The sequence below is a fragment of the Agaricus bisporus genome (assembly GCF_000300575.1).
Source record: "Agaricus bisporus var. bisporus H97 unplaced genomic scaffold AGABI2scaffold_1, whole genome shotgun sequence".
Taxonomy (NCBI): Eukaryota; Fungi; Basidiomycota; class Agaricomycetes; order Agaricales; family Agaricaceae; genus Agaricus; species Agaricus bisporus.
In genome coordinates this window covers 2327287-2349553 of record NW_006267344.1, presented here as the reverse complement: position 1 = coordinate 2349553, position 22267 = coordinate 2327287, and the positions used below count along the sequence as shown (strand labels likewise).

Genomic DNA, 22267 nt, shown 5'->3' with positions numbered 1-22267 from the left:
ACTCTTTCCTTCCTCACCGCTATACATGCAGAATCGGTCATCTGCCAGCTCGTCTACTTCACCACCATCCTTTATACTACAGAAACGCGATGTCAGAAAACCCAGCTTTGAGCAGGACCTATTAGACCCCGGTCTTCCATCGTCGATACCCTCAGCTGCCTCGTCGGCGCATGAGCATGAGCAACGACCGATGTCGATTCCGAAAAGAATCTTCGTGGGTACCTCAAGAAATATTTCAGTACGATTTCCGAGGACACATACATGGTTGAAACGTGCTGTGTTGTATGTCAGGGGCCCGCAACCAAGTGAAGACATACCTCGTGAGTTTCTCGTAACAATCATACTTTTGGTTTCTCTAGCTATCATCTTCAGCATTGCAACCACTTCTAAACAAGAAGTATAATATCCATAATCGCCCTGTCTCGCTTTCAGCAGAAACCGCCCTCATTAAGCTTACACGACCAATGACTTCGCCGTGGCTGTTTGCCATTCTCGCGGCAGCATATATAATCGGCTTTGCTTTCTTCTCTCGCGCCCAGTCGTTCCTTACACCCCCAGACTCATTTATTGGCTGCACTTCAACATATTGGCTTGCTCAAGACAAGTGTGGGTTGGATGGACAAAACTGCGGTCCATTTGTCACCGAAGACCCGTTCAATTTCAGGTGTCCAGCCCAATGTGACAATGTTATATTACAAAACCCTAGGACGGTAGGAGACGAAGAAATTGCTTTTATCCCATTGATTGTAGGTGGAGGAGACGCCAACCATACATACCGGGGAGATTCATTCATATGTGCCGCTGCTATCCAGGCGTAAGCTGTTTTCTTTGTGTTGTATACGGAGGCGCCTCATCTTCTTCGGTATATTTAGCGGGGTCATACCGCGGTCCACAGGTGGCTGTGGGAGCTTACAACTGATTGGAAACTTCACGGACTTTTCTCCCACTACAGGGCACGGCCTCTCTTCTATTGGTTTCTCGAGTGTCTTTCCCTTATCCTTCCGCTTTCTTGGCTCAACTCCGCTAAGTCATTGCGAGGATCTTCGCGATGATGCGCTCGCATTCAACATTCTCATCACTTGTGCTCTTTTCCTTGTCCTCAGGCCAAGGCCATTGGTACTCTTTTGGTCCTTGGTTTGTATAGGTTTCTGGCATGTTGTCCTGTTTTCTCAACCCATGGGGCCGCCGCCTAAATTAGACGTTGCTTTCGGCACATTCCTGCCGGCGCTGTTCATCGCATACGGATTTTGGCGTCTCGCTTTCCGCTTCGTCCTCCCCGAGTTCTTGGCCAAAGCGCCCATTGAATCATGTGTCCTCTACCTGTCTGGCTTCTGGGTTGGAGTACTCTACAATCTCACAATCGATAAAATTCCTATTTCACGCCTCCTTGCTTCCGACATTAGTAAACGCCCTGGAGGTCTCGCAGCATTTATAATTGTTCTCATCATTGTCATTATACTCGTTATCAACCAAGTTAGAGTGATACGAAAAACCGGCTGGTTGCCATATTATGCGATGTGGTATATTTTTGGAGGGTTGGTTATCATGGTATTGGCGCTTTTGCCTGATCTGCAATTGAGGCTGCATCATTATATCATTCCGATGGCGCTGATACCTGGCACGGCGTGGCCCACAAGACTAAGCGCTATTTATCAGGGGTTGCTATTAGGAATGTTCTTGAACGGAGGAGCGGCATTTGGATTTGATTCAATTTTACAGACACCAGACGAAGTGAGCCGTCTTTTCTTTTCTCGAAGCTTCCAACTGATTGTCAAATAGTTGAGGCAAGATGCACCGATAGGTTCTGTACTACCCACGTTTCTAACAAACTCCACTACTTTCGATTCGGCTATCCCGTGGAACAATCAGACTATCTTCTGGGCTTCTCCACCAGATGGATGGGACGGTTTCTCGTTGCTTGTGGATGATGTTCAACGTTATGTCGGTGTAGCAATGAATTATTCTTTGACTGCGCTGCAAGAAGGAATACCCCATTTCTTTAGGTTGGCTGTAAGTGATAGTGACCTACTTTCATGAATCTCGTACAAATAAATGACAATCTTCGAAACAGTTGACATCTAATGGGCAGTCGGGCGATTTCACGAAGGCTGCGACGTTATGGCCGAATGGAACTTGGGTGGAACCGCTTCCAGGACCATCATAGAGTATACTTTTGTACAACATTATATCTTGTAACTTTTCTGATACCATAGACTTGTATGTGATCCACGCTCTTTAAAACTAGGACCTTCCTGTTCGTTCTACTTATCTGGCTGTTTTTCTTTCAGGTTCTCGTAGGTAAATTTTATCAAGCTCATTAGATTCGTATATTTAGTCTGATATTGCATTGAATACATGTATACTCACGGTTACTCGCAAATTTAGCTTCAAGAAACTTTGCGAATCGACTACCTGATTTCCGACAATTGTTGGTTTTTCGAAGTTTTTGAAGAGATTGAACGAATATTCGCGGTCTGACTTGACCGCAGCAGTATTCTTCCGCAGCCATATATTTTTCAAGCCTGTATTAGTACAACTTGTGACGCTCAGATAATATTATATGATGTTTTTTGGGTAGAATCCAGCGAGATAAGAGGTAAATGATCCTTAGTGACCCGGTGATCTCTGGGATCAGATCAGTTAGAGTTAAAAGCTTGATGTCTGGTGATATGGATTCGATCTGGACTCCTTGAGCCCGGTACTGTAACAAATTATCGTAATAACCCAAAAACGTGCGATACGAAATGTCACGCAGGTGCTTTGTGGGGATGTGTCACTTTGAACTTGAAAGTCATGTACGCACTTCATTACCAAACGTGGCGACTCCTTACTGCCTTCCATAGGTATCCTCTACGGGATGATCCAGAAGCTGCGCGGATTTGTGATGTCGTATATATAAGAAGCTCGGCGGCAGCAAGGGGCTCCCTACATTTCAAGTCCAACCTGTGCTGGGCGTGAAACCTCCCTTTTCCATTTGTTACACCAAATCGCCAGTTTAACTTTCGTACTGTCAGAGCCGTGTTCCTCGAATCATGCAACGTGAAAGACCGAGATTTATGAACCCTTGGCGTGAGTCTTTCTGTTGTTTTGAATGGCTGAAGCCGATCTGGTCCTTTTGGTTGGGATGTGGGTTATCCATGTCCTCTTTCTTTCGTAATGTAATCCTGTTACTAACATAGTCTAGATTTTTCACGAACGGATTTCCGATATGACGAGTATTTTTGTCGGTTGTGTGATCGTTTCAGCGAAAATGAACACAAACCCGTCCTTTACCGCAAATTTGAAGCTGTGAGGCATGAAGAATCCCAAGAACATGCTGAAAGCATCGAAAAGTTCCTTGATTTTTTGAAACACCATCCGGACCAGCTTCAGAAGTATACCAATCGGGACTATGGAAAAAACACCAAGAGGGACCCCTTATTTCCTGACGAGATTTATGAATCGCTGGAATGGCAGGTTCCGGATGCAAGGTTTGGTGCGGAATATATAAATCAGTTTGTGGAATTTTGGATTAGTGACGTGGCAGCTGCGTCGACTGGGAAGGGGTCTTATCCTGAGCCAGAAGAATTCAGATGCATCAGAGGGAGAGGAAAAGGAAAAGAAGCGAGAAGGGAGAGGAGGGAGTTTGGACGAGCAAAGCCGCAAGGGTGCCAGCGTCGTAGAACTTTCGCCGAGTTCTTTGACAGTCTCGACCTCGTCTGTGGCGAGTATGTCTTTGAAGATGGTTATTGAGTAAAGAGAAAGAATGAGCCTGATGCGGAGGGATGGGTGACTCAGATCCGGAAGACGAAAACAAAGACGTGTGTTCAGGTTGAAAGGGTTGCTAGCCAGAATAAGTTTGCTTTGGTAAGTCCAGGTATTGATTTTGGAGTGTGAGGTTGGTTTAAACGAGAAGACAGCTTCAGGGTGACGATGTCGAGGATAGGGTGGAACACAACTAAATTTAGATCCCTATTTTGTAGCAACTCTTCATGCATGCATCATAATCATGAGATTCGTGTTTCGCAATTACATGTATACCTTTAAACCTCCTACCCTATGCAAGCACTATTGGACATTGAATATCGAGTTTCCATTAGAAATTAAGAAGTCAGTTGAAAAGTAACGTGAGAACGCCGGTGTATGGACGCGCCTGCTCTTAAATAATTGCGCGCTTCCAACCGTCATTGGTGGACGTTACGCTGGCGGTCACCGCACATCACCCTCACCTTCAGTATTGTCTATATCGGCTAGAAGATGGCCCGTATTATCCCGTCGTCGCTGAGCCCACATGTCTGTATTTTATCGTCTCCGGATCTCTGCAAGCTACTCGATTCGTCGTCACTCCCGTCACTCCCAGAAATCTTGCAATCGTTTTCGCCGCTACCACAAGGTTTTTGCTTCGTGTCTTTTAGTCAAGTTGCAGCGTGATTTATGCCCCCTGAACCATTTCTCTAGTGACGACCCGGACAACATCCTTAACCTCGGTCCCGCATGCAACGTTTGCGCTCCGCTTTTCGGATTTGATTGAGATAGAAGAAGCATGTAGAGAGGACGAGGAGAGGAGAGCCACACGATTAATCGATTGGATGTCCGGCAGAATTAGTCAAAAGTGTGCGAGATGGTTGAGTGAAATGGAAGAACCAGAAGCAAAAGGAAAAGAGCGGGATGCATGGAGAACACCCTGGTGGGATGAAGTTCGAAGATGTGCGGAAGGGGACCATGTTCCTTCAAGATATGAGGGCTGGAACCATCCGGTCGCCAGTGAGCCCACCGATTAATCTACTGGGCAGGATGCTGAATTTCTGGATATACAGTTATCTTGGCTGTGTCAACGACTGCACCGAATCCTCTCCAGGCTATCACAGCACTTCACGCCAGATCTCCTCAGCTTCCTCCCTGGGTAGATGCCAACTATCTCAAATATACCGTGATCATACACCCGCATGATTCTCCGCTATCAGACGACGAGTAAGTTGTTCGGCTGGAATCTCACATATCCATCTCACAGTCATTTCACTTCATAGAGCGGGCGCACTACACAATGCCGTGAAGAAACAGTTTGGCATCGATGTTTACTGGCTTTCTCTTGCACTACCATCGCCTCCCCCTACGCCTGTACCTGTACCTCTCCTCTTACCTCGGCTGCCTCGTGTAAGTCTCGTAGACGGGGAGTCTATGACGCAGAATGAGAATGTTAACGGGTCTGAGCCCCATCATGTGAATGTGCTTCGAATGGTCCCGGAAGATATTCAGCAGACATCTAAATTCGCGAGAGAATTTGTGGTTGGTTGCTTAATACCCTGGATGGAGAAGAATGTATTAGATTGGAGTGAAGCTGTGAGTAGGTTCCGCTTTCATGCTTCGATTTTTGCCGAGCTTCATCTAGTTTTCGAGCAATCGTCGTCTTCCTTCACGGTTATTTTCCTCCACAAGAAGGTTGTTCGGAACGTCTTCACCAGCACCCTCGTATAACCACCATACATCTTCGTCCGTGGCGTCTATCTCACGATCATCCACGTCGTCCAATAACTCAAATGCACCTTCCCCGCCCTCCCAACAAAGACGTTTGGCAGAATTTGCAACCATCATCGGTGATTATAAACTCGCAGTTACGGTCTGGGAGTCTCTTCGGAAAGAGTTGAAAGGGGGTTCTGTAAGCTGTCTCGCCAGGGCTGACATTGCACGTATTCATTGTGCTCATAGGACATTCTGCCTCTGGTCGTTTCATCTTCTCCTGCACTTTCATTGCATGCTGCAACTTCGCTAGCTGTCATCTATGCAGGAAATCAAGAGTTGTCTCCACAAGCGCTATCACGAGCGCTCATACAGGCTGTCAGGTGGGAGACTGGGATTCCAACACAGGAATTTGTGAATAATGTACTTGAAGGCGAGCGGTGGTTGGCTTGGGCCGCCGGAAACGTGAGTTGTTGTTTCAGATCCACATTTTCTCTGTTCATTTTGTGCTATTACAGTCGGAGGAAGTACCAGCCGCCCTCTTGATCGCTCATGCAGCACATTTAAGCGAAAAGAAACAAACGAGAAGAAGGGCTGCGTACTGGTACGCTATCGCTGCAAGCAGGCTTGAGCGATGTGGTATAGTCCGTTGCAACTCTCATATACACGCATATCTATTCATCTATTATCCAGAAACCTCTGACAATGTACTTTCTTCGAAAAGCCCAAGAACTATATAGGAACCGAGTACCTAAAGAGTTATCACCTTCATACTGGGACGCAGAAGGCCAATCTGCTACGGGTTCTACCCCCTGGTTTGACGCCATCATATCTGGGATTGAGCATCCACTTGGTTGGTTTATATTCTCATCAGAATTACCAATGTTATTTAGACCTCTTGTTCAGGGCGATTGCTGTATACAACTGGAGACGTGCTATCTGCGGTGCGGCTCTTCTTGGGCTTGTTACAAGGTTTTGAAGACCCAAACGTCGCAGTAGCTAATCTTGATGGGGAAGTCAAACAATCAAGTAGTGATAAGCACCCACTGGATGATTTTCGTGTCGCATTTGGGGTACGCACTGGTCATTTGATTTGATTCAATATGGGCTTTATCTCGCATTTGATTTTTCTCGACTTAGTATCTGAATTCCATGGAACCCGAGAAGGCCGTTGCTAATGACCTGAAGTTACCTCTCAAATTTTGTCAGGTCAGGCAGTCAAAGCTTCGATTCCCAGGAGCGGATCCCTTCCGTGACTCTGTTGCATGGGAGAAACGAGCAGAAGACTGGAACATGTTTTGGAAGTCAACGGGAAAGAGAGAAAGCTTTGCTAAAAGTGGAGATATTATTATCGGCGGTACGCCTCATTTATTTGTTTTCGGGCAAGGATACCGAAAAGGAATCCGCAGAATCTTTCTGGGTTGATCTCGTGGTGCGAAATCCTTTGGATGCAGAACTTAATTTGGCCAACTTAACGTTGGTGGTACGGGACATGAATGGAACTCAGCCAGATGACGAGTCTCATCCGTTGGTCGATGTGGACGTCATTGAGGATGTCTTTCTAAGTCCGCTCGAATCGCGTATTGTAAGTTTTATCTTCATAGGCTTCGTATGAATGCAAATAGCGACTGTTAGATCTCGATCGCAATAACGCCTCAACACTCTGGAACTTTTCAAATCCCTTTCGCCAAGTACGACTTCCTTTCTCTCCTACCTATAACCGAATCCCTGGCCATGCGCGGTCAGAGACTCAATGCCACTCCTGCACAACGACGGCAGCCCACTTATGCCCCAGATGTACTCATGAAATTTGACGTCGCTGAAGCAACTCATAAATTAGTTGTTAATCTCGTAGAAGATGGAAGGCTGGAAGTTGTCCAAGGAGAGAGGAGAATCACGAATCTATGGTTGGCAAACATGGGATCACGGCCTGTGGAGGAAATTTGGATGGTTCCAGATCCTGAAGACGAAATATGGATTGGTGACACTGTTGTTGAGGGTGAAAGTGAAGAGAATACTGAGGAGAACGGGATCAACGATGACGAGATTGAGGTTGTAAAGTCATCAAATTCACTAGTACCGCCTCAACCCCTAAGGATACCAATTCCTGGAGGCGTTCTTAGTCCGGATGATGGTTTTAGTGTACCATTGACGTTACACATGGAAGCACCAGGGGAGAAACCGTTTTGTCTATTTTTTGTATATCGACAGGTTGGTGCTCCTTTCCTTCATCCTTGAGGAAATTGAACGACGTGGCCTCGCAGGATGACACAGACACTTTCCATACCTCATGGATATCTCGTATCGTCGACGTGAAACCATTGTTCAATATCGCTTTAACCGTAGAACCGGACCAGTCGCCAGACTGTCAATTTGCTTTGAATGTTTCGCTGAACAATATCTCGAGCGCACCTGTCCGTTTGACACAGGTATCTACTGTCAGCCCTTCTTGGTGTAGTTCAATGGTGTTTGACAGCCCATTGTATGTAAACATTCCTACCCGACCTTTGAAGGGACTCACGATTTATTGATTCAGACCTACGCTTCCTGCTGCTCAGAGCTGTAATATTTTATTCAAAGTACAGCGATGGAAAGATGACCAAGGATCGCAAGAGACTACAAAGTTTGTCAGAGATAGGATTGTCGATGTCCTAAACGGGCGGCCTGTGGGCAAACATGAGCTTCCGCCCATTGACTTGTGCTGCAGTTCTGTGGCCGAGGTACGTGAGCAAGTTGACCCCCCTAATACCCATATTCTCAGGCCAATTGCTCTATCCAGTCGCCACAAAAGAAAAATTCCTTTAGCAGGGATACCGTAATGGCATTCATCCATGGCGCCCGACGCAATTTCGTTTCTAAGCATACATCTAGCACCCACGTCCATATACCTCAAGCAACCCATCCACACATCTTCCCATTATATAACCCAGCCTCTTTCGATGTCATCCTCTTTTGGGAATTCATAAATCCTTCAGAAACATTATCATCAAATTTTACATCCGCATTTACCTCAGCCTATCCGTCGCCGTCTGCCTCATTTTCTTTGTCCCGGGCCTCCGGACACATTCCGCGAGAATGTCGATCCGGGCATGTGACGATCCATGGACTCACTTTGGGGGCTACGCACGCACCGCTCCAAGAAGTGATTGAGGAGTTTGAGAATGCCAAAGGGAAGAGGAGTATGTATGCGGAGACTGTGAGAGAAAACTCAAAAATGCTTGAAACGATCAGGGTTTGTGAGTGGAATCAAGAAATGAATCCTCTCAATGTCAGTATAAAAGGAACAGATGGGTTCGAACATGACTTCTCCGTCGGGTGGGTTGCATTGGTGCTTCCTTTGAGCTAGCAAAAAAGCTGATTATGTATCTTTAGGCCCTGCTGGAAAACTTTAGACTTGACAATCAGAAATTTCTCGCTCACACATGAAGCCGGCTTTGTTTTAAAACTGCGCAGTGGGATGTCCGTTCCCCCCTCGAACGTGTGCGTCATTTCACATATTGGTCCTGATCAGTTGTACTTAATGATGCTTCAGCCATGTACTTCCTCCTCCCTATGCAGCGAAACTCAACTTCAGTGGTTCTATTCCGCCATCGGGTTCAGTCACCCTTCATCCCAAACTTTGGATAACTCGACCTGGAGCTTATAGTCTCGAAGGTTGGAAGTTGGACACCGAGGTCTATGAGAATCTTGGCGTTGATTCCGGGCATGACCTGAGACTGAGAGAGTCTTCATTCAAGACGAAGAGAAAGGTCAGACACCGATACACGCTAGAACGGCCAGTAGAAGGTCGTATATACCTTGTCGTTCAGAATGCTTCTCGTAGGAGCTCGTAAGATCAATAATATAGACTTTAAAACACGGGACACGATGACGTTTACGCTAGGTCATATACACTAGCTTGCAATTGCATCATCAATTAAATCAGAAAAACGAGTGTGTTGTTTGAGGACTGTTCTAAGAAGAACCATCTTTCCTCTCAGCATCTTTCTTCGCCTTCTCCTTCTCGGCCTTTTTGGCAGCGGCAAGACGGAGCTGCTTGACGCGAATGTTGAAATACGTCTGCGTGCGTACAATTAGCTGGGGTAATAGGACGAAAATATCACGTATGAACGTACTCCAATGAAGAATTGAACAGAATTGAAGAAAGGCACCCAAAGCTAAAGCAAATGTCATTACAATTGGAATTTTTATGAGTGACATAAGGACGGTAACATACCTCGATGGGGATGTACTTCTGGGCGATGACCGTTACAATTGGGGAGATGATCCAAGTGACCTACAAGTCACCATTTAACCTGAAAGTCGTATGAAACACGAAAATAATAGGTACACACCCGAATGACAGCCAAGAAGCCACCTTTGACAGTCTTAGTTACTTCATCAGCGGACGTAGCGCCATTAATGACTGCCATTGAGGCAAGGTATGCTGAATTGAATATCGAAAAATTAGCCATGTAGCGTCGACATATGGGAAGGGGTAAAGGGGTAAACCCAAATCAGGGATAAGTACTCGCGAGGAACACGCACCGACAGTTTGGATAGGGGCGACCAATAAGTTATTGGCCAGAATCTGGGCAACTTTCGCCTGTATACCCGTCTTGCCAGCAAAACTTCTTTGTAAAAGTCCAACAAGATAGTGACTCAAGGGTGCTGAGATACAGAGCCCATAAATTGCCATTTTCAATGCACGCACATTGACGTGTGCGCGTGAGAGGAGAGTCAACAGAAATGGTGCATCAGAGGAAATTTTTGGTGGAGGTAGACCTGCGAGGTTGCTTCCAATAACTTCTTGAAGGAAGGAGAAGGTACCTGTCAGGTTAAGAAAGTAAGGATGCTTGTTATCTTGATTGATCATGTATGTCGAGCGTGCTGACCAGTGGTAATAGCCTTCGTACGCAAAGGGTGTTGTGCAAGCTGCGCAAGGTACTTAACGAGGAGAGGATGAGGACCGGTTTTGACTGGTGCAGAGCTCATGGTCGACGCCAGCAGTTGGTCGGTAGGTGAGCGTTTATTTATGATTTTCTGATGCTTATAAGTTGCCTTGAAGTAGAACCGGCTCTCGGGTACACTGATCCTCCTGAACCGGACCTGTACCGGACTAGCTCCTCAAAAATAGAAAGAATCTGTATACTAAGTACTCTATGCCAATATGAATAAGAACAGGAACGGTGCCCATTATCAGAATCCCACTATCATGACTGTCTACCCTTCACCCTGTTCAAGTGTCAGAAGGAAACTTCGCTTTACTCGTGGATGAAAAATGCTCACCAGGCCTTGACATAATCTGCAAGCGACACCATACAGATTGTCTGCCAGATGCCAAGCCCAATGCGAGGAGTCACACCACGGTATAAGCCTTTCATACCATTCTCCTTGTAGATATACTTGAATGTGCTCATAATCGTGAGCTTCTTGGGTCGGTTTGCATTCGCAGCGCCTTTAGCCATGGATTGCATCTAGGTATCATTAGAAGTTGCATCAAAGGTGGTATATGGAAAAGATCACCAACCTCGACACGGACGACTTCAATAGGCTGGTTCCACGTTGCCAAAGCACCACCAACAGTTGAGGCTGAGATCTTCTCAAAAGCGCTGAGCTTATCATCTTGGCCCTTGCCACGAACTTGACGAATCATAGATTCTGCAAGGCGAGCGAAGCCCATGCTGCGTTTTCTGTTAACCCCGATCTTGGTTAAGGAAAACAAAGACCTCACCGAGAACCCCAGTTAGTGCACTGGCGGACAGCGACTGCGTTTACACCCTTATTCACACCCGCAATACCTTCACGGCGATAGATATCCATGAACACGGCCCACGTTGATGGGGGCTTGACCCCAGAAGCAACAGTCTTCGCCCGAGTGATCTCGACAGTCTTCATGCATGTCGTGAAACCTAGAAGTATCATCAATACATTTCGTTCACGATCAAGACCATCAGCGGAAATAGTGCGATATCGTTCTCTGCCAGCCAGGGCACTAAACTGATATGTAAAAGATATGATTATATGACTGACCCATCGTGGCATAAGCTTGGGCGATACCACCGGTCATACCACCGAGCAGTCCGGCAACACCGGGGTTGATACCGGAGGCAAGAGTTGCTGTTTCCACTTCCGTGGCAGTGAAGACGAGCACAGCGCCCTTGGTTGAAGCTTCAATCCAGGCCTAACATTGTTCAATTTGAGCTTCACAGTTCTAAGTTCGCAGAAAAAGAGGTAGAAAAAGACATACCCATGGGATCAAGCCCTGGAAAAAACCACTGGTACCTCCACGCGACCAGACTGTTCTGCATGCCTGCCACATTGTTTGTGACCGGTTAGCAGCCATTTGTGTTTTCAGGACCTCCAAGGGTTGACCAAGCGTAGTGACCTGAGGACAATGGAATCTGGGTTATTCTTGTACATAGCATTTTTGAGTAATTGAGGAAACTCGCCTCCTAAAGGTGCACAGTCAGTGGTGTAAGGCGGTATTCTGGAATGTGAACACTTACAAACTATACCGGCGGACAAAACGCGACGCGTGACATGGAAAGTCAGAAGGGATTACACGGTTCATAATAAAAGAAGACGGTTTATACCATGTTCATGATGCCACCTACGCGACGACTGGTAAAGACGGCGTGGGAATGAACGATCTGCTGCAGTACTCACCGACAGCAATGTTGGACCAGCTGACGCCTTTTTGACCAGGTTCTCTTTGAACGCCCATTGCGACGAGAAGGTTTTATAGGATTTTGGAGAGGAAATGGGATAAGGAAAGGAGGAGAGAGAGGAGAGTGGGCGGAGAAAGAAAGAGAAAGCGTGGGCTTGCCACGAAAAGGACGCCTGCCTCTTTTGGAAAGCACTAGTTGTAGATCGAGATCTGCACAACCTATCGGACCACTTCATTCGAAATTTGAGCAGCCCGCCAATCAGAACCCACCCTTCGAATCATATGTCCCTCGTACCACATGAAATCAGGAATTTTATGTATCCCAGTACACACATAACCAGGTCAGCATTGAAACGTATGATTTTTCCAAGACAGCCAAGCATCCAACCGCACGAGACGTGGCTTCCCAAAACGCCATTACAATTGGAGTATTTTATATAAAAAAGTGAAGCAAAGCTTGAAAAGGGAGATGGCTTGACATGTGAAAAAATTAACCCATTCCGACGTACACAGATAAGCTTAAAACAACAAGCGACTAAATTAGCGTGATAAACGAGCAAAGGTAAGCGCTGGGGTATATGTTTCGTAGAAGTGGTCATCGAGATGTCAGCACGATAGACGATGGGACTTCCGCAGTATTGTAGATAATGTGAATGTGTCAACGTGCAGACGGTCGTGGCAAAGGCATGGTTTACTCTTCATCAGGCTCACCGCTTACTTGAGGCTCTAATCCGGCTTTGAGTAGCTGATCTTTCAGTATCCGCATATCATCCTGTAATCTGTGGTGGAGAAAGACATCGTCAGTAAATCGTCGAGACCGGTTACGAAATGAAACAACAAGGAGAAAATATGAGGGAGAACATCTGCACAAAATCAGAAAGAAGTGCAGTGCCACCATCCAAACGCAATAAATAGCACACCGGCAGTTATTCCTGATGCTAGATGCCCACGGAAGACGTCCAGTGGAAAATTTATAGACCACAATCCACAACTCGAAAGAGTCCAAAAATAATGCCGATGCCACAAGAACACCAATGTAACTCTTGATCCGGAAGAACTTTACATACCTCGTCACAGTCTCATGTTCGTCATCTTGTTCCGACTCCATGAACTGGATTTCCATCACTTTCCTCGATACCTCCGAACCGAGCTCGTCGATCTTTTTCTGTGCATCCTCCAGCTGCTTCTGCATTGCCTTCATATTCTTTTCATGCTCGGCTTGCAGATCGCCCAATTTGAGGTTGTGAGCCTCGTGTAATTGGCGCAGCATCTCATCCGTTACAATGCCAGTACCGTCAGATGGAGAGGCATCTTCGGAAGCCTTAAGGCCATTACCATTCACCCTCGCTGAAGCTTTGAGACTGTCTAGCTCCGCCTTCGCAGTAGCCAGCTCGCCTTCCAGATCAGACAATCTCACTGCGAAATCACTCTTCTCCTTGACAACGGCCATAACTTCCTCTTCATGAACGGTTTTGAGCTTGGATGCTTCATCTACACGTGTCTTCGCAGCTTCCTCTAAATCCAGTGCATGACGTTCCGACATTTCGGTCATCGAGCTCCTCGTTAAATTCAAGGCCTCCGTCAAAGCGGCCCGATCATCCTTCGCGTGTGTTAACTCTTGTGTTAGTCTCGAAAGCTCTTCGACGTGCTCAGGGTTGACTGCGGACGAAACATCCAACGCAGCCTTGGCCTCTTCCAGTTGTTTACTTAGTATTTCAACATCTCCACGGGAAGTGTCGAGCGAAGATTTCGCTTTGGAAAGATCATCCTGAGTAGCCTTGAGCTCTAATTTCGAGTTGTTGAGTTGCTTTGTGAGCGTCTGGACCTCTGACTCAAGAGAGGAAGCATGGTCGGCCTGGAGCTCACGCAGCGTATTCGAATTGGCGGCTTGTATTTCTTCAATGGCAGCCTTCGACTGTGCACGAAGATCTTGAAGTTCTCTCGAGTGTTCCTCTCCAGCTTCGTTCTGACATGGGTATTAATTTCAATCATCAAGTGCGCAAGTCAAGAACTATACCTTGGCGCGCTGGAAAGCTTCCTGTAAACGAGCATCGTATTCGTCTTTGACCGTCTGGACTTTTGAATTATATAACGCTTCCTGACCCTGCAAACAGATCTTGAGCATTTAACCTTGTCACTAGTGAATGCATACCTCGAGTTCTGTGGTAATCGTCGCAACTTTCTGTGATAGTTCGTTTTGAGCTGCCATGTACGCCTGTTCAACCTCCGATAATTTGAGCTTGTAAGTTTCCTCGGCTTCGCCAGCATCACTCCTAGCCTTCGCCAAATCCGAGTAAGCAACCTCAAGATCATTCTGAACAGTTTGTAGCGAGCAAGCAGATTGCGATTGTTTCTCGGCCGCAGCAATCAACTCCTCGGCATGCTTCTTTTGCAACTCTTTGATAGCGGCGATATGTTGCCCCTCTGCTGCGCCGAACTTCTCTGCTGCGATATCGAGATCGCCCCGCGCCTGGGCAATGTCGCCTTCTAGCGCTTTGATGGTATTTGTTAGGCGAAGCCGCTCGTCTTCCAGTGTCTCTTGAACTTCCTTGAGCTCCAAAATCTCGATCTCAAACTCAGATACCTTCGAAGCTGTTTCTTCCTTCTCATCTCTCAAAGCAGCGAGTTGAGCTGCAATATCCGCCATTTCTTGTAACTTAGCTTCGAGAGCTGTAGCCTTGGTTTCAGCTTCAACGGAAGCAGACGCATGTGCTTGCTTGAGTTGTTCTGCCTCCTCTGTAAGAGACTCGATCTCAGCGCGAGCTTTCGCAAGCGCTTCCTTATCGACTGCCGCAGCTGATGCTGCTTCTGAGTTGGCAAGCTCGTGAGAGGCTTTGAGGGCTTCGATACTCTGGTTTGCAGTCAGGATTTCGGACTCTAGCTTTTGAATCTGTTCGTTCAACTTTTCAACGATTTCATCTGAAGATGATGATGCGGTCTTGGCAATCTCAAACTGAAATATTGTCATGTAAGAGGAGCCACATATTTGCATGAATACTCACCTGTTTCTCTGAAGCCCCGAGATTCGACTTTAGCTCCTCATACTCGATTGTCAACTTCGCGAGTGCATCTTTCGTCTCCTGTAACGTCGTATCTAAACCCGATTCAGCGGCCTGCGAAGCTTTTGCTTCCGCCTCAGTTAGAACGGCTTCAAGCGAAGACTTCAAACCCTCCAGTTGCCCCTCTAACTTCGTAATTGTCGACTCCTTCACGGCCAGCTCTTCCTTTACCGTAGAAAGCTACGAACCGCTGTCAGTGCTGGACCCATACGGTAGTGCTAGTGCCAAAGCCTACTTGATCTTCTAAATCCTTCAAAGCTTGAGCACTCTTTTCTTCTCTAATAGATGTGGCAGGACTGGGACGGGCAGCTGAAGGCTTGTTCAGTGTAGTAGAAAGCGCGCCAGACCGGGCAAAAGGTTTCGCAGTGGTAGTTCCACCAGACAGGGTTTTAGAGTGAGAAGCAACGCGAGTTGCGGTCGTTGCATTTTTCTTTGCCACCTCAGCTGATAAAGAAGCACGGGGCTTCGTGGCCGTAGAGGGCCCAGCAGACCTGAGAGAGGACGCAGAACCGGAGGGAGAGATGACAGAAGAACGACCAGGGGCAGCACCTCCTGGCTCTGCGACAGCCTTGTTGCTGTTGGAGGGAGCGAGGGAGGGCCGTGACGTGGAAGACGCTGTCGCGTTAGTTCCTCCAGCGAGAGACGTACGGCGAGCATTAGCGGTAGAGCTGGAAACAGGAGGTCGAGTGGCTGGGGCCGCCGTTTTCGACATTGACGAAACACTGCTGGTTTTCTTCAAAGGCGAAGACGAGACAGTGGTTCCCGCGGATTTGACACCCATCGACGTTGCTCTTGTTAAGCCTGCAGCCGGCTTTGAGGTAAGTGGTTGAACCGGTCAGTCACGTCACAATAGTAAGATGAAAGGGACACGTTCGTTTGCCTACCTTTTTCGCAGGAGACGTGCCAGGTGTTTTCGACATGGTTGGTTTTAAGCTTGCTCGTGGCACTTGTCACACAGTTCGCTGATGATCTCTTCACAGATGCCTCCGATCCTGCCGTCACTTCTATAGGAAGCTCACACCACTCGAGCCGAATAGGGATGTAGGCGGTGATGGTATTGGTGGTTTCTTCGAGAGCAGTGTCGAAGCTGCAAGCAGTGATTTGATTTATCAGCGATTCAGCTTGTTCCGTTTGCAGAGCTGCGTTTGCCTCCTCAGCCGAGATCACGCGAATTGGGTCGAATTACCCGTATGCCTCGTGGTCATGCGAATTTGCATCAGGCGACAGCACCATACTTGTTGGAGGGTGCTGATCATCCGCTGCTGAAGCATCAAGAGTAAGTACACGAAGTGGGTATAAGTAGGTACAAGAAAAGGTGCTTGTAATTTTCTTTAGTTTAAATATATCAATACGAGACACCGTCATTGAACACCACGACATTTTCACGCATTATTTTCAGTCTCAGTTCCTCGAAAGCAGACACTCAGTGTCGCTAGGTACAGTACATTACAAAATGCTAACCACAAACTCCGCCTACAGGAGGAGCAGAGAGGACAAATTTAATGCAGTTATTGACGGCTCGGCAAGATTATGATGCTCGTAGCTCAGGAGTGTGATCTATCAAAGTCAGCAACCTGGTCTTTGCATATATGCCCATGACAATTACTTACAGAACCAGCATCTATAGTTAGCTTTGTGCCTATTCTCATAATGTTAAATGTGCCACAAAATGGTATCACAGGCTCCTACCGTATGCCGCGGGGAACCCGACCCAACGAGCGGTTAATACTCTTCCAAAATGTCCGTGGGCGACGATCATGACATCGCGGGAGACAGTCCCTTCTTCATAATATTGCCGATGGTATGCGCGGACCTTTTCTATGACGCTATCCACGCGGGACTGTAATTCTTCGACACTCTCACCTCCGGGGTACCTTATCAACATCAGACGCTGTTCGATCGCCGGCGGTGCTGCAGTTCTTACCCATCCGTCCAGCCATTCCATCCAGGACTCCTCTCGAGGATCTCTGCCGTCCGGAGACCTTCAAATTCCCCTATAATTTGGCTATGATATGGCAGTGGAAACGAAGAACTGCACGGGTCTTACCGTAGTCCCATTCCCTGGCTTCTTCGGTGAGTACATGGCGGGGAACTTTAGGCACATTTTCGAACAGGATGTGGAACGTCTTGTGGGCTCTTTGCCTCGGGGATACATAGACGGTACATAGATTCTTCGGGTCAATCAGGTCTATGTGTGCGTTAGAGTAAATATATTTCCCATCGCCTGAACACATACGTCCATCGCCGACGAGCTTAGCGGCTGTTGCCTGGACTTGAGCTTCTCCTTTGGCGGTAAGCGGTATATCGGAGAGTCCCGTCTACGCCAAAGACCAAAATACTCATGAGTTACTTGTGGCTTTCATGGACAGAGAAGAGTGACCCACATGTCTCCTGGTTACAAGAACAGACGTTCAATGTTGACCGAGCAAAGAACCCCGATCAGAAACGACTCACCCATTTTCAGACCACTCTGTCTGTCCTGTCCGGAAATGAGATGATAGAACATAAGCCTGAATCTTGCGGAAACTTACCGTGTCGAACGACAAAAAGTCTAGGCATAGGTCGGTGTAGGGACATGATCAGTATAGGGAAAGGTGTATTGATTCTGCACGCGTTTTTCTATCTCTCATCGGACCCAAGTAAAATGATCAGTGCTCTCCTGATAGCTGAAGCGCTTTCACAAATGCGAAAGTGATATGTACACAAATGTTACTTACCGTCTCTATAATTAGTACCATTTTCGGCAACCTTACCCCACGGGCTGGCAAGGTGATGGTGTCCCAGTCCAGGGTCGCGCACACGGAGACCGACATCGGCAAGTGCGCCAGTGCATGCCCTCGCGGGACCCCAGTAGTAGTCGGAATTTTATGATGATTGTCGGGCTTAACATGATACTGCTCATACTGTTATGACATTTATGCCCCATGCAGGGCCAGAGTATAATTCAGTAATTAAAGCGGCTATTACAATGACATAACAACCGCCGTCTGAGCACATAGGTCCTGCGATGCGCCATCACCACCGCTCACTTGGGGGTGCCGGACCCCAGGCGCGCAAACCTTTGATTACCAGAAGGGGAATCTCTCGTGCCTGACGGTTTACCCACAGTGAACGTGACCAACGCGAGTTCATCACTTGTACTACGCAATATCCGGGCGGTCTGCAAGACGCCATGTTCGACGAATGTAAGTCGTAGTTTTAATTGTATATCGTATAAGCATACATACTTTCACAGATGTCGAGCATGCTACGACAGGTGGTGCCTCGGCCCCAGGAGCCCTTCCGCTGCCGCAAATCGAATATCAAGGATTCGAACCATCTCCCTACGAACCTAACGACCCTCGTACGGACATTGACGAACTTGCTCAAGTGATTAAACCATTAGTTTTCGTATATGTCGCTCACCACCCATTCATAGATAAATGCCGCAGGCTCCAATGACCCGCCCGCACCCATCTTTGACTCGGTCGCGTTCAATTCGCATTTCCCGCTCCCCTCGTCTCCTTTGCCGTCAGCTCAGACTTATTGGTCATGGGTCTTAACAACAATCTCCTTGTCCTTATTGAGCTCTCGCATGCCGATCAAGTAATCAAAATTCCAATAAATCGCAAACCTACGGAAATGACATTGCATAAACTCTTCGTGGATCCTTCTGGGAGGCATGTAATCATCACTTCAATGCAGGGCGAGAACTGGTACCTATACCGGAATTGGAAGAAACCTCGAATGCTGAAAGGATTCAAAATGGTCATCGAGAGTGTCGCTTGGAATAAGGCTGCTTTATTGTCCTCCACGCACTCGACGTCAACTAAGGAAATTCTCATCGGTGCAAGGAATGGGACGATATATGAAGCGGTTTTGGATGCCGAAGAGGATTTGTTCAAGTCTCAAGAGCGGTATCTGCAGTCTGTGTTCTCGTTACCCGAGAGGCATCCCATCACGGGCATTAAATTTGATTATTTTAACCCTGTGGATGGAAGGAAAGCGCTAGTCGTTGTGACAACCACGACAAGAATATATCAATTTGTGGGTTCTGTGGATAAAAAGTCGGAGGTTGGCAAGGTGTTTTCGCAGTTGTTTGCTACTTACAGGGAAGCGGCTCCAAGTGCGTGCGCATCTGTTTTCCTTCTCCCTCTGGGTCTCATCATATAGGTCAGAAATCCTCGAGCTACCGGGAGATATCCAGCATTCCGACCTTCAGTATTTCGTACCGAATGCAGACCAAGCTCATTCTGTTCCAAAACGAATGGCATGGATGACCGCTGCCGGGATTTATCATGGCTCCCTCAAGATTGACACGGAGGCGGAAGATCATATCGATAACGCGCAACTTTTGCCATACCCCACTCTCACTGGTCTAGGGACAGGTGATCTGCCATTGTCGTTGGCCTTGACGGAATTCCACTTTCTTGCGCTGTACAAGGATCGAGTCGTTGGTATCTGCAACCTAAATGATCATGTGGCATACGAGGAACAACTGCCTGTTGTACGTTTTGGCCTAGCTAATGTGTCACCGAGTCACCTATTCTTGTTCCTAGAAAGCGAGTGAAGCCATTCTTGGGATGGCATCAGATCCTGTACGTCGGACCTATTGGATCTTCACGGATCAGTCTCTTTTCGAAATTGTCGTCGGAAATGAGGATCGCGATGTATGGAAACTGTACCTTGAGAAAGGTCAATTTGAGACTGCCCTTCTTTTTTCAAAGGTCAATTTGAATCGTTGCCCTTGTCATGTTATAGAGTCCACTAATCCTGATTTGATAGACAGCATTCCAGCGTGATCAGGTTCTTTCTGCCCAAGCTGAAGCCTACTTCAACGAAGGGAGATATTTTCAAGCAGCTGGATGCTATGCACAATGCTCGGCTACGTTCGAAGAGGTTGTACTCAAGTTCCTGGATGCTGGGGAACGTGATGCCCTCCGGTCGTATCTCATCACACGGTTGGAGCGTACTAAGAAAACGGTATTTCGAGAGCACTTAACCGGTTCATAGAGACTGATTCATCCCAGGACCTTACCCAAAGGATGATGCTGGCAACATGGCTAGTGGAATTTTATCTGAGCAAATGCAACGAGCTGGATGACATCGTTGCGGCAGAGTCTGTTTCGCATGATGTTGATAATTTGCAAACTGAGAGGGTCATACTTGAAGATGACTTGCGTCAGTTCTTCGAAACATATAGAGTAAGTACGTGCTCATTTTTAGTAAATGCATACGCTCAAGGCTACACAGAACAATCTGGACAAAGAGACTGTCTATGAACTTATACAGGGTCATGGACGAACAGATATGTATCTTTATTTTGCATCAGCCGTCGGCGACCATGGTCGCGTAGCAGAACATTGGGTATTGGAAGAGCAGTGGTCTAGAGCTATCGAAGTTATCAGCAGCCAAAACGACCTCGAGCTCTATTACCGTTACGCCTCCGTGCTTATGCGACATGCACCGAAAGACACCGTTGACTCTTGGCTTCGTCAACCTTCTCTTGATCCACGACGCCTTGTTCCGGCCCTTTTACAATTGCAACATGCACCCCGCCATCCTCTCTCCCCAAACCAAGCTATTCGCTACCTCAATTTTGTCATTTTTGAACAACTTAATACCTCGCCTACGATACATAATCTACTCATAACCTTTTACGTTTCCCCCTCGTCGTCGACATACATTGGCACAAGCCCTTCATCACCAAGGTCGCCTACGTCACAACTTCCCGAAGACGAAGGCCCTCTTCTTCGTTTCCTTTCAAATGCCCCCTGCGACCCAATTACAAACAAACCCTACTATGACCTTGACTATGCTCTACGAATTTGCAAGCTCGCAGGATGCACAAATCCTTGTGTGCACATCTATGCGAAAATGGGCTTGTATGAAAACAGTGTAGACTTGGCTTTGGAGAAGGGCGATTTGGAATTGGCAAAGATCAACGCGGATAGAGTACCGGAAGAAGAGGATCAGGTCTTGAGGAAAAAGTTGTGGTTAAAGATCGCGAAGTATGTTGTACAGGATAAGAAGGATATCAAAACGTAAGTGTCTGGTTGATTCCCGACTGTCGGATGTTGATATAGTCGCTGTTACAGGGCGATGCAATTCCTAGAGAACACAGACCTTCTAAAGATTGAAGATATACTACCGTTCTTCCCCGACTTCGTCGTTATCGACGACTTCAAGGAAGAGATCGCGCATGCACTAGAAGAGTACTCTGCCCATATTGATGAGTTGAAGAGTGAAATGGATGATGCGACGAAAACGGCAGAAAATATCAAGCAAGATATTGTGGCCCTGAAGAATCGGTATATCACTATCAATTCGAACGCACTATGCTCCAAGTGCGAAAAGCTGCTTTTTACGAGGCAGTTCTATGTATTCCCTTGTCATCATGTGTTCCATGCTGACTGTTTGATTGGGATGGTATGCCTCATCTTTTATATGGAATCAATCACGCTGATTTTACTCTCGTGCAAGGTCAAAGAAAATTTGCCTCCCCACTCATTACGAAAAATTATTGCACTGCAAACAGAGCTCACAAAAGAGGCTCCGAGTACCCCATCGAAAATCCATGCCAATGATGGAATAAGCAAACCGTCTGTGCTACCCGGAAACGTTCATCCATCGCGACAGCCAACAACGCAGCGCACCCTTCTATCAGCCAATTTCGGTAATATCGCTGGGATGGCAGTGGCCCCGCTGAAAGGCAGTGCTCAAGCCGCAAATCTCCTTGGGAGAAGCGTCATTACAGCCGGGGACAAGTTGCGGGATTTGATTGTACCAGATGCATTGGCGACCATTATTACCTCACCAATTTGGATACCTGGTATGGGGGGCGGACAAGGGAAGAGAGGACTGGATAAAGACCTCGGGAAAAAGGTAGAGAAATTGCGGACAGAATTGGAAGATATCTTGGCAAGTAGCTGTCCATTGTGTGAGAGTGTAATTGTGGGTTTGGATAGACCGTTTGTAAGGGAGGGTGAGGCCGATGCTTCGTGGGTCTTGTAGGCGTTTCATTTCGTGATTACCTGGACGAGCATCAATTATATATGATTTTCTGGGCTTCGAAAGGACGGTAGCTGCGGCAAGACTGAAAAGCCGAGTATATATATTACTACGGTACTTGATCATCACGGAG

The 22267-nt window shown here is 47.1% G+C and overlaps 8 protein-coding genes across 8 annotated transcripts; 4 read left to right on the top strand and 4 right to left on the bottom strand.

Moving 5' to 3' along the window:
* Positions 1-27: 27 nt before the first annotated feature.
* On the top strand, positions 28-2367 carry AGABI2DRAFT_214971 (hypothetical protein). The gene is made up of 5 exons (XM_006454583.1): positions 28-320; positions 373-814; positions 873-1731; positions 1780-2010; positions 2072-2367. The coding sequence occupies exons 1-5, from the start codon at positions 191-193 to the stop codon at positions 2162-2164; spliced, it is 1755 nt and encodes a 584-aa protein (XP_006454646.1). The 5' UTR covers positions 28-190; the 3' UTR covers positions 2165-2367.
* Positions 2368-2862: 495 nt separating this feature from the next.
* On the top strand, positions 2863-4005 carry AGABI2DRAFT_189888 (hypothetical protein). Its single transcript, XM_006454582.1, has 3 exons — positions 2863-3069; positions 3185-3846; positions 3900-4005. The coding sequence occupies exons 1-2, from the start codon at positions 3033-3035 to the stop codon at positions 3730-3732; spliced, it is 585 nt and encodes a 194-aa protein (XP_006454645.1). The 5' UTR covers positions 2863-3032; the 3' UTR covers positions 3733-3846; positions 3900-4005.
* Positions 4006-4232: 227 nt separating this feature from the next.
* On the top strand, positions 4233-9296 carry AGABI2DRAFT_182617 (hypothetical protein). Its single transcript, XM_006454581.1, has 17 exons — positions 4233-4372; positions 4438-4743; positions 4797-4950; positions 5007-5319; positions 5369-5635; positions 5686-5901; positions 5955-6080; positions 6130-6289; positions 6343-6509; positions 6577-6793; positions 6846-7021; positions 7072-7647; positions 7701-7918; positions 8157-8160; positions 8198-8751; positions 8809-8916; positions 8969-9296. Exons 1-17 carry the CDS (start codon positions 4237-4239, stop codon positions 9267-9269), a joined length of 3999 nt encoding a protein of 1332 aa, XP_006454644.1. The 5' UTR covers positions 4233-4236; the 3' UTR covers positions 9270-9296.
* Positions 9260-10441, bottom strand: AGABI2DRAFT_189887 (hypothetical protein). Its single transcript, XM_006454580.1, has 6 exons — positions 10311-10441; positions 9964-10245; positions 9771-9862; positions 9653-9712; positions 9552-9593; positions 9260-9495 (listed from the first exon to the last, which is right to left on the bottom strand). The coding sequence occupies exons 1-6, from the start codon at positions 10408-10410 to the stop codon at positions 9391-9393; spliced, it is 681 nt and encodes a 226-aa protein (XP_006454643.1). The 5' UTR covers positions 10411-10441; the 3' UTR covers positions 9260-9390.
* Positions 10428-12227, bottom strand: AGABI2DRAFT_189886 (hypothetical protein). The gene is made up of 8 exons (XM_006454579.1): positions 12085-12227; positions 12012-12028; positions 11666-11809; positions 11449-11599; positions 11150-11327; positions 10946-11099; positions 10705-10892; positions 10428-10650 (listed from the first exon to the last, which is right to left on the bottom strand). Exons 1-8 carry the CDS (start codon positions 12140-12142, stop codon positions 10629-10631), a joined length of 912 nt encoding a protein of 303 aa, XP_006454642.1. The 5' UTR covers positions 12143-12227; the 3' UTR covers positions 10428-10628.
* A 203-nt stretch (positions 12228-12430) lies between these two features.
* On the bottom strand, positions 12431-15959 carry AGABI2DRAFT_133317 (hypothetical protein). The gene is made up of 6 exons (XM_006454578.1): positions 15380-15959; positions 15088-15324; positions 14238-15038; positions 14103-14189; positions 13153-14051; positions 12431-12864 (listed from the first exon to the last, which is right to left on the bottom strand). The coding sequence occupies exons 1-6, from the start codon at positions 15854-15856 to the stop codon at positions 12777-12779; spliced, it is 2589 nt and encodes an 862-aa protein (XP_006454641.1). The 5' UTR covers positions 15857-15959; the 3' UTR covers positions 12431-12776.
* A 531-nt stretch (positions 15960-16490) lies between these two features.
* AGABI2DRAFT_133316 (hypothetical protein) lies at positions 16491-17857 on the bottom strand. The gene is made up of 9 exons (XM_006454577.1): positions 17676-17857; positions 17599-17623; positions 17529-17535; positions 17381-17462; positions 17192-17332; positions 17069-17138; positions 16834-17018; positions 16755-16783; positions 16491-16701 (listed from the first exon to the last, which is right to left on the bottom strand). Exons 1-9 carry the CDS (start codon positions 17719-17721, stop codon positions 16618-16620), a joined length of 669 nt encoding a protein of 222 aa, XP_006454640.1. The 5' UTR covers positions 17722-17857; the 3' UTR covers positions 16491-16617.
* A 430-nt stretch (positions 17858-18287) lies between these two features.
* On the top strand, positions 18288-22196 carry AGABI2DRAFT_176125 (hypothetical protein). Its single transcript, XM_006454576.1, has 10 exons — positions 18288-18329; positions 18380-18513; positions 18563-19249; positions 19302-19630; positions 19683-19850; positions 19909-20106; positions 20154-20327; positions 20377-21167; positions 21222-21552; positions 21607-22196. The coding sequence occupies exons 3-10, from the start codon at positions 18676-18678 to the stop codon at positions 22135-22137; spliced, it is 3096 nt and encodes a 1031-aa protein (XP_006454639.1). The 5' UTR covers positions 18288-18329; positions 18380-18513; positions 18563-18675; the 3' UTR covers positions 22138-22196.
* The last annotated feature ends 71 nt before the right edge of the window (positions 22197-22267 follow it).

Excerpts from the sequence above, each read along its gene's own strand:
- AGABI2DRAFT_214971 (XM_006454583.1), top strand. The coding sequence starts at position 191 with ATGTCGATTCCGAAAAGAATCTTCGTGGGTACCTCAAGAAATATTTCA. Across the intron at positions 321-372 it reads ACCAAGTGAAGACATACCTC|CATTGCAACCACTTCTAAAC; the intron begins GTGAGTTTCTCG and ends TATCATCTTCAG. Across the intron at positions 815-872 it reads TGTGCCGCTGCTATCCAGGC|CGGGGTCATACCGCGGTCCA; the intron begins GTAAGCTGTTTT and ends CGGTATATTTAG.
- AGABI2DRAFT_189888 (XM_006454582.1), top strand. The coding sequence starts at position 3,033 with ATGCAACGTGAAAGACCGAGATTTATGAACCCTTGGC. Across the intron at positions 3,070-3,184 it reads GAGATTTATGAACCCTTGGC|ATTTTTCACGAACGGATTTC; the intron begins GTGAGTCTTTCT and ends AACATAGTCTAG.
- AGABI2DRAFT_182617 (XM_006454581.1), top strand. The coding sequence starts at position 4,237 with ATGGCCCGTATTATCCCGTCGTCGCTGAGCCCACATGTCTGTATTTTA. Across the intron at positions 6,510-6,576 it reads ATTTTCGTGTCGCATTTGGG|TATCTGAATTCCATGGAACC; the intron begins GTACGCACTGGT and ends TTCTCGACTTAG. Across the intron at positions 6,794-6,845 it reads TGGAGATATTATTATCGGCG|AATCTTTCTGGGTTGATCTC; the intron begins GTACGCCTCATT and ends AGGAATCCGCAG.
- AGABI2DRAFT_189887 (XM_006454580.1), bottom strand. The coding sequence starts at position 10,410 with ATGAGCTCTGCACCAGTCAAAACCGGTCCTCATCCTCTCCTCGTTAAG. Across the intron at positions 9,863-9,963 it reads CGCCCCTATCCAAACTGTCG|CATACCTTGCCTCAATGGCA; the intron begins GTGCGTGTTCCT and ends TATTCAATTCAG. Across the intron at positions 9,594-9,652 it reads AGAAGTACATCCCCATCGAG|CTTTGGGTGCCTTTCTTCAA; the intron begins GTATGTTACCGT and ends CATTTGCTTTAG.
- AGABI2DRAFT_189886 (XM_006454579.1), bottom strand. The coding sequence starts at position 12,142 with ATGGGCGTTCAAAGAGAACCTGGTCAAAAAGGCGTCAGCTGGTCCAAC. Across the intron at positions 11,328-11,448 it reads CCAAGCTTATGCCACGATGG|GTTTCACGACATGCATGAAG; the intron begins GTCAGTCATATA and ends TGATACTTCTAG. Across the intron at positions 10,651-10,704 it reads GCAGATTATGTCAAGGCCTG|GGTGAAGGGTAGACAGTCAT; the intron begins GTGAGCATTTTT and ends ACACTTGAACAG.
- AGABI2DRAFT_133317 (XM_006454578.1), bottom strand. The coding sequence starts at position 15,856 with ATGTCGAAAACGGCGGCCCCAGCCACTCGACCTCCTGTTTCCAGCTCT. Across the intron at positions 14,190-14,237 it reads CGATTACCACAGAACTCGAG|GGTCAGGAAGCGTTATATAA; the intron begins GTATGCATTCAC and ends ATCTGTTTGCAG. Across the intron at positions 14,052-14,102 it reads AAGCTTTCCAGCGCGCCAAG|AACGAAGCTGGAGAGGAACA; the intron begins GTATAGTTCTTG and ends TACCCATGTCAG.
- AGABI2DRAFT_133316 (XM_006454577.1), bottom strand. The coding sequence starts at position 17,721 with ATGTCCCTACACCGACCTATGCCTAGACTTTTTGTCGTTCGACACG. Across the intron at positions 17,333-17,380 it reads TAAGCTCGTCGGCGATGGAC|ACCTGATTGACCCGAAGAAT; the intron begins GTATGTGTTCAG and ends ACGCACACATAG. Across the intron at positions 17,139-17,191 it reads AGCCAGGGAATGGGACTACG|GGGAATTTGAAGGTCTCCGG; the intron begins GTAAGACCCGTG and ends GCCAAATTATAG.
- AGABI2DRAFT_176125 (XM_006454576.1), top strand. The coding sequence starts at position 18,676 with ATGGGTCTTAACAACAATCTCCTTGTCCTTATTGAGCTCTCGCATGCC. Across the intron at positions 20,328-20,376 it reads AGTTCTTCGAAACATATAGA|AACAATCTGGACAAAGAGAC; the intron begins GTAAGTACGTGC and ends AAGGCTACACAG. Across the intron at positions 21,553-21,606 it reads CTGACTGTTTGATTGGGATG|GTCAAAGAAAATTTGCCTCC; the intron begins GTATGCCTCATC and ends CTCTCGTGCAAG.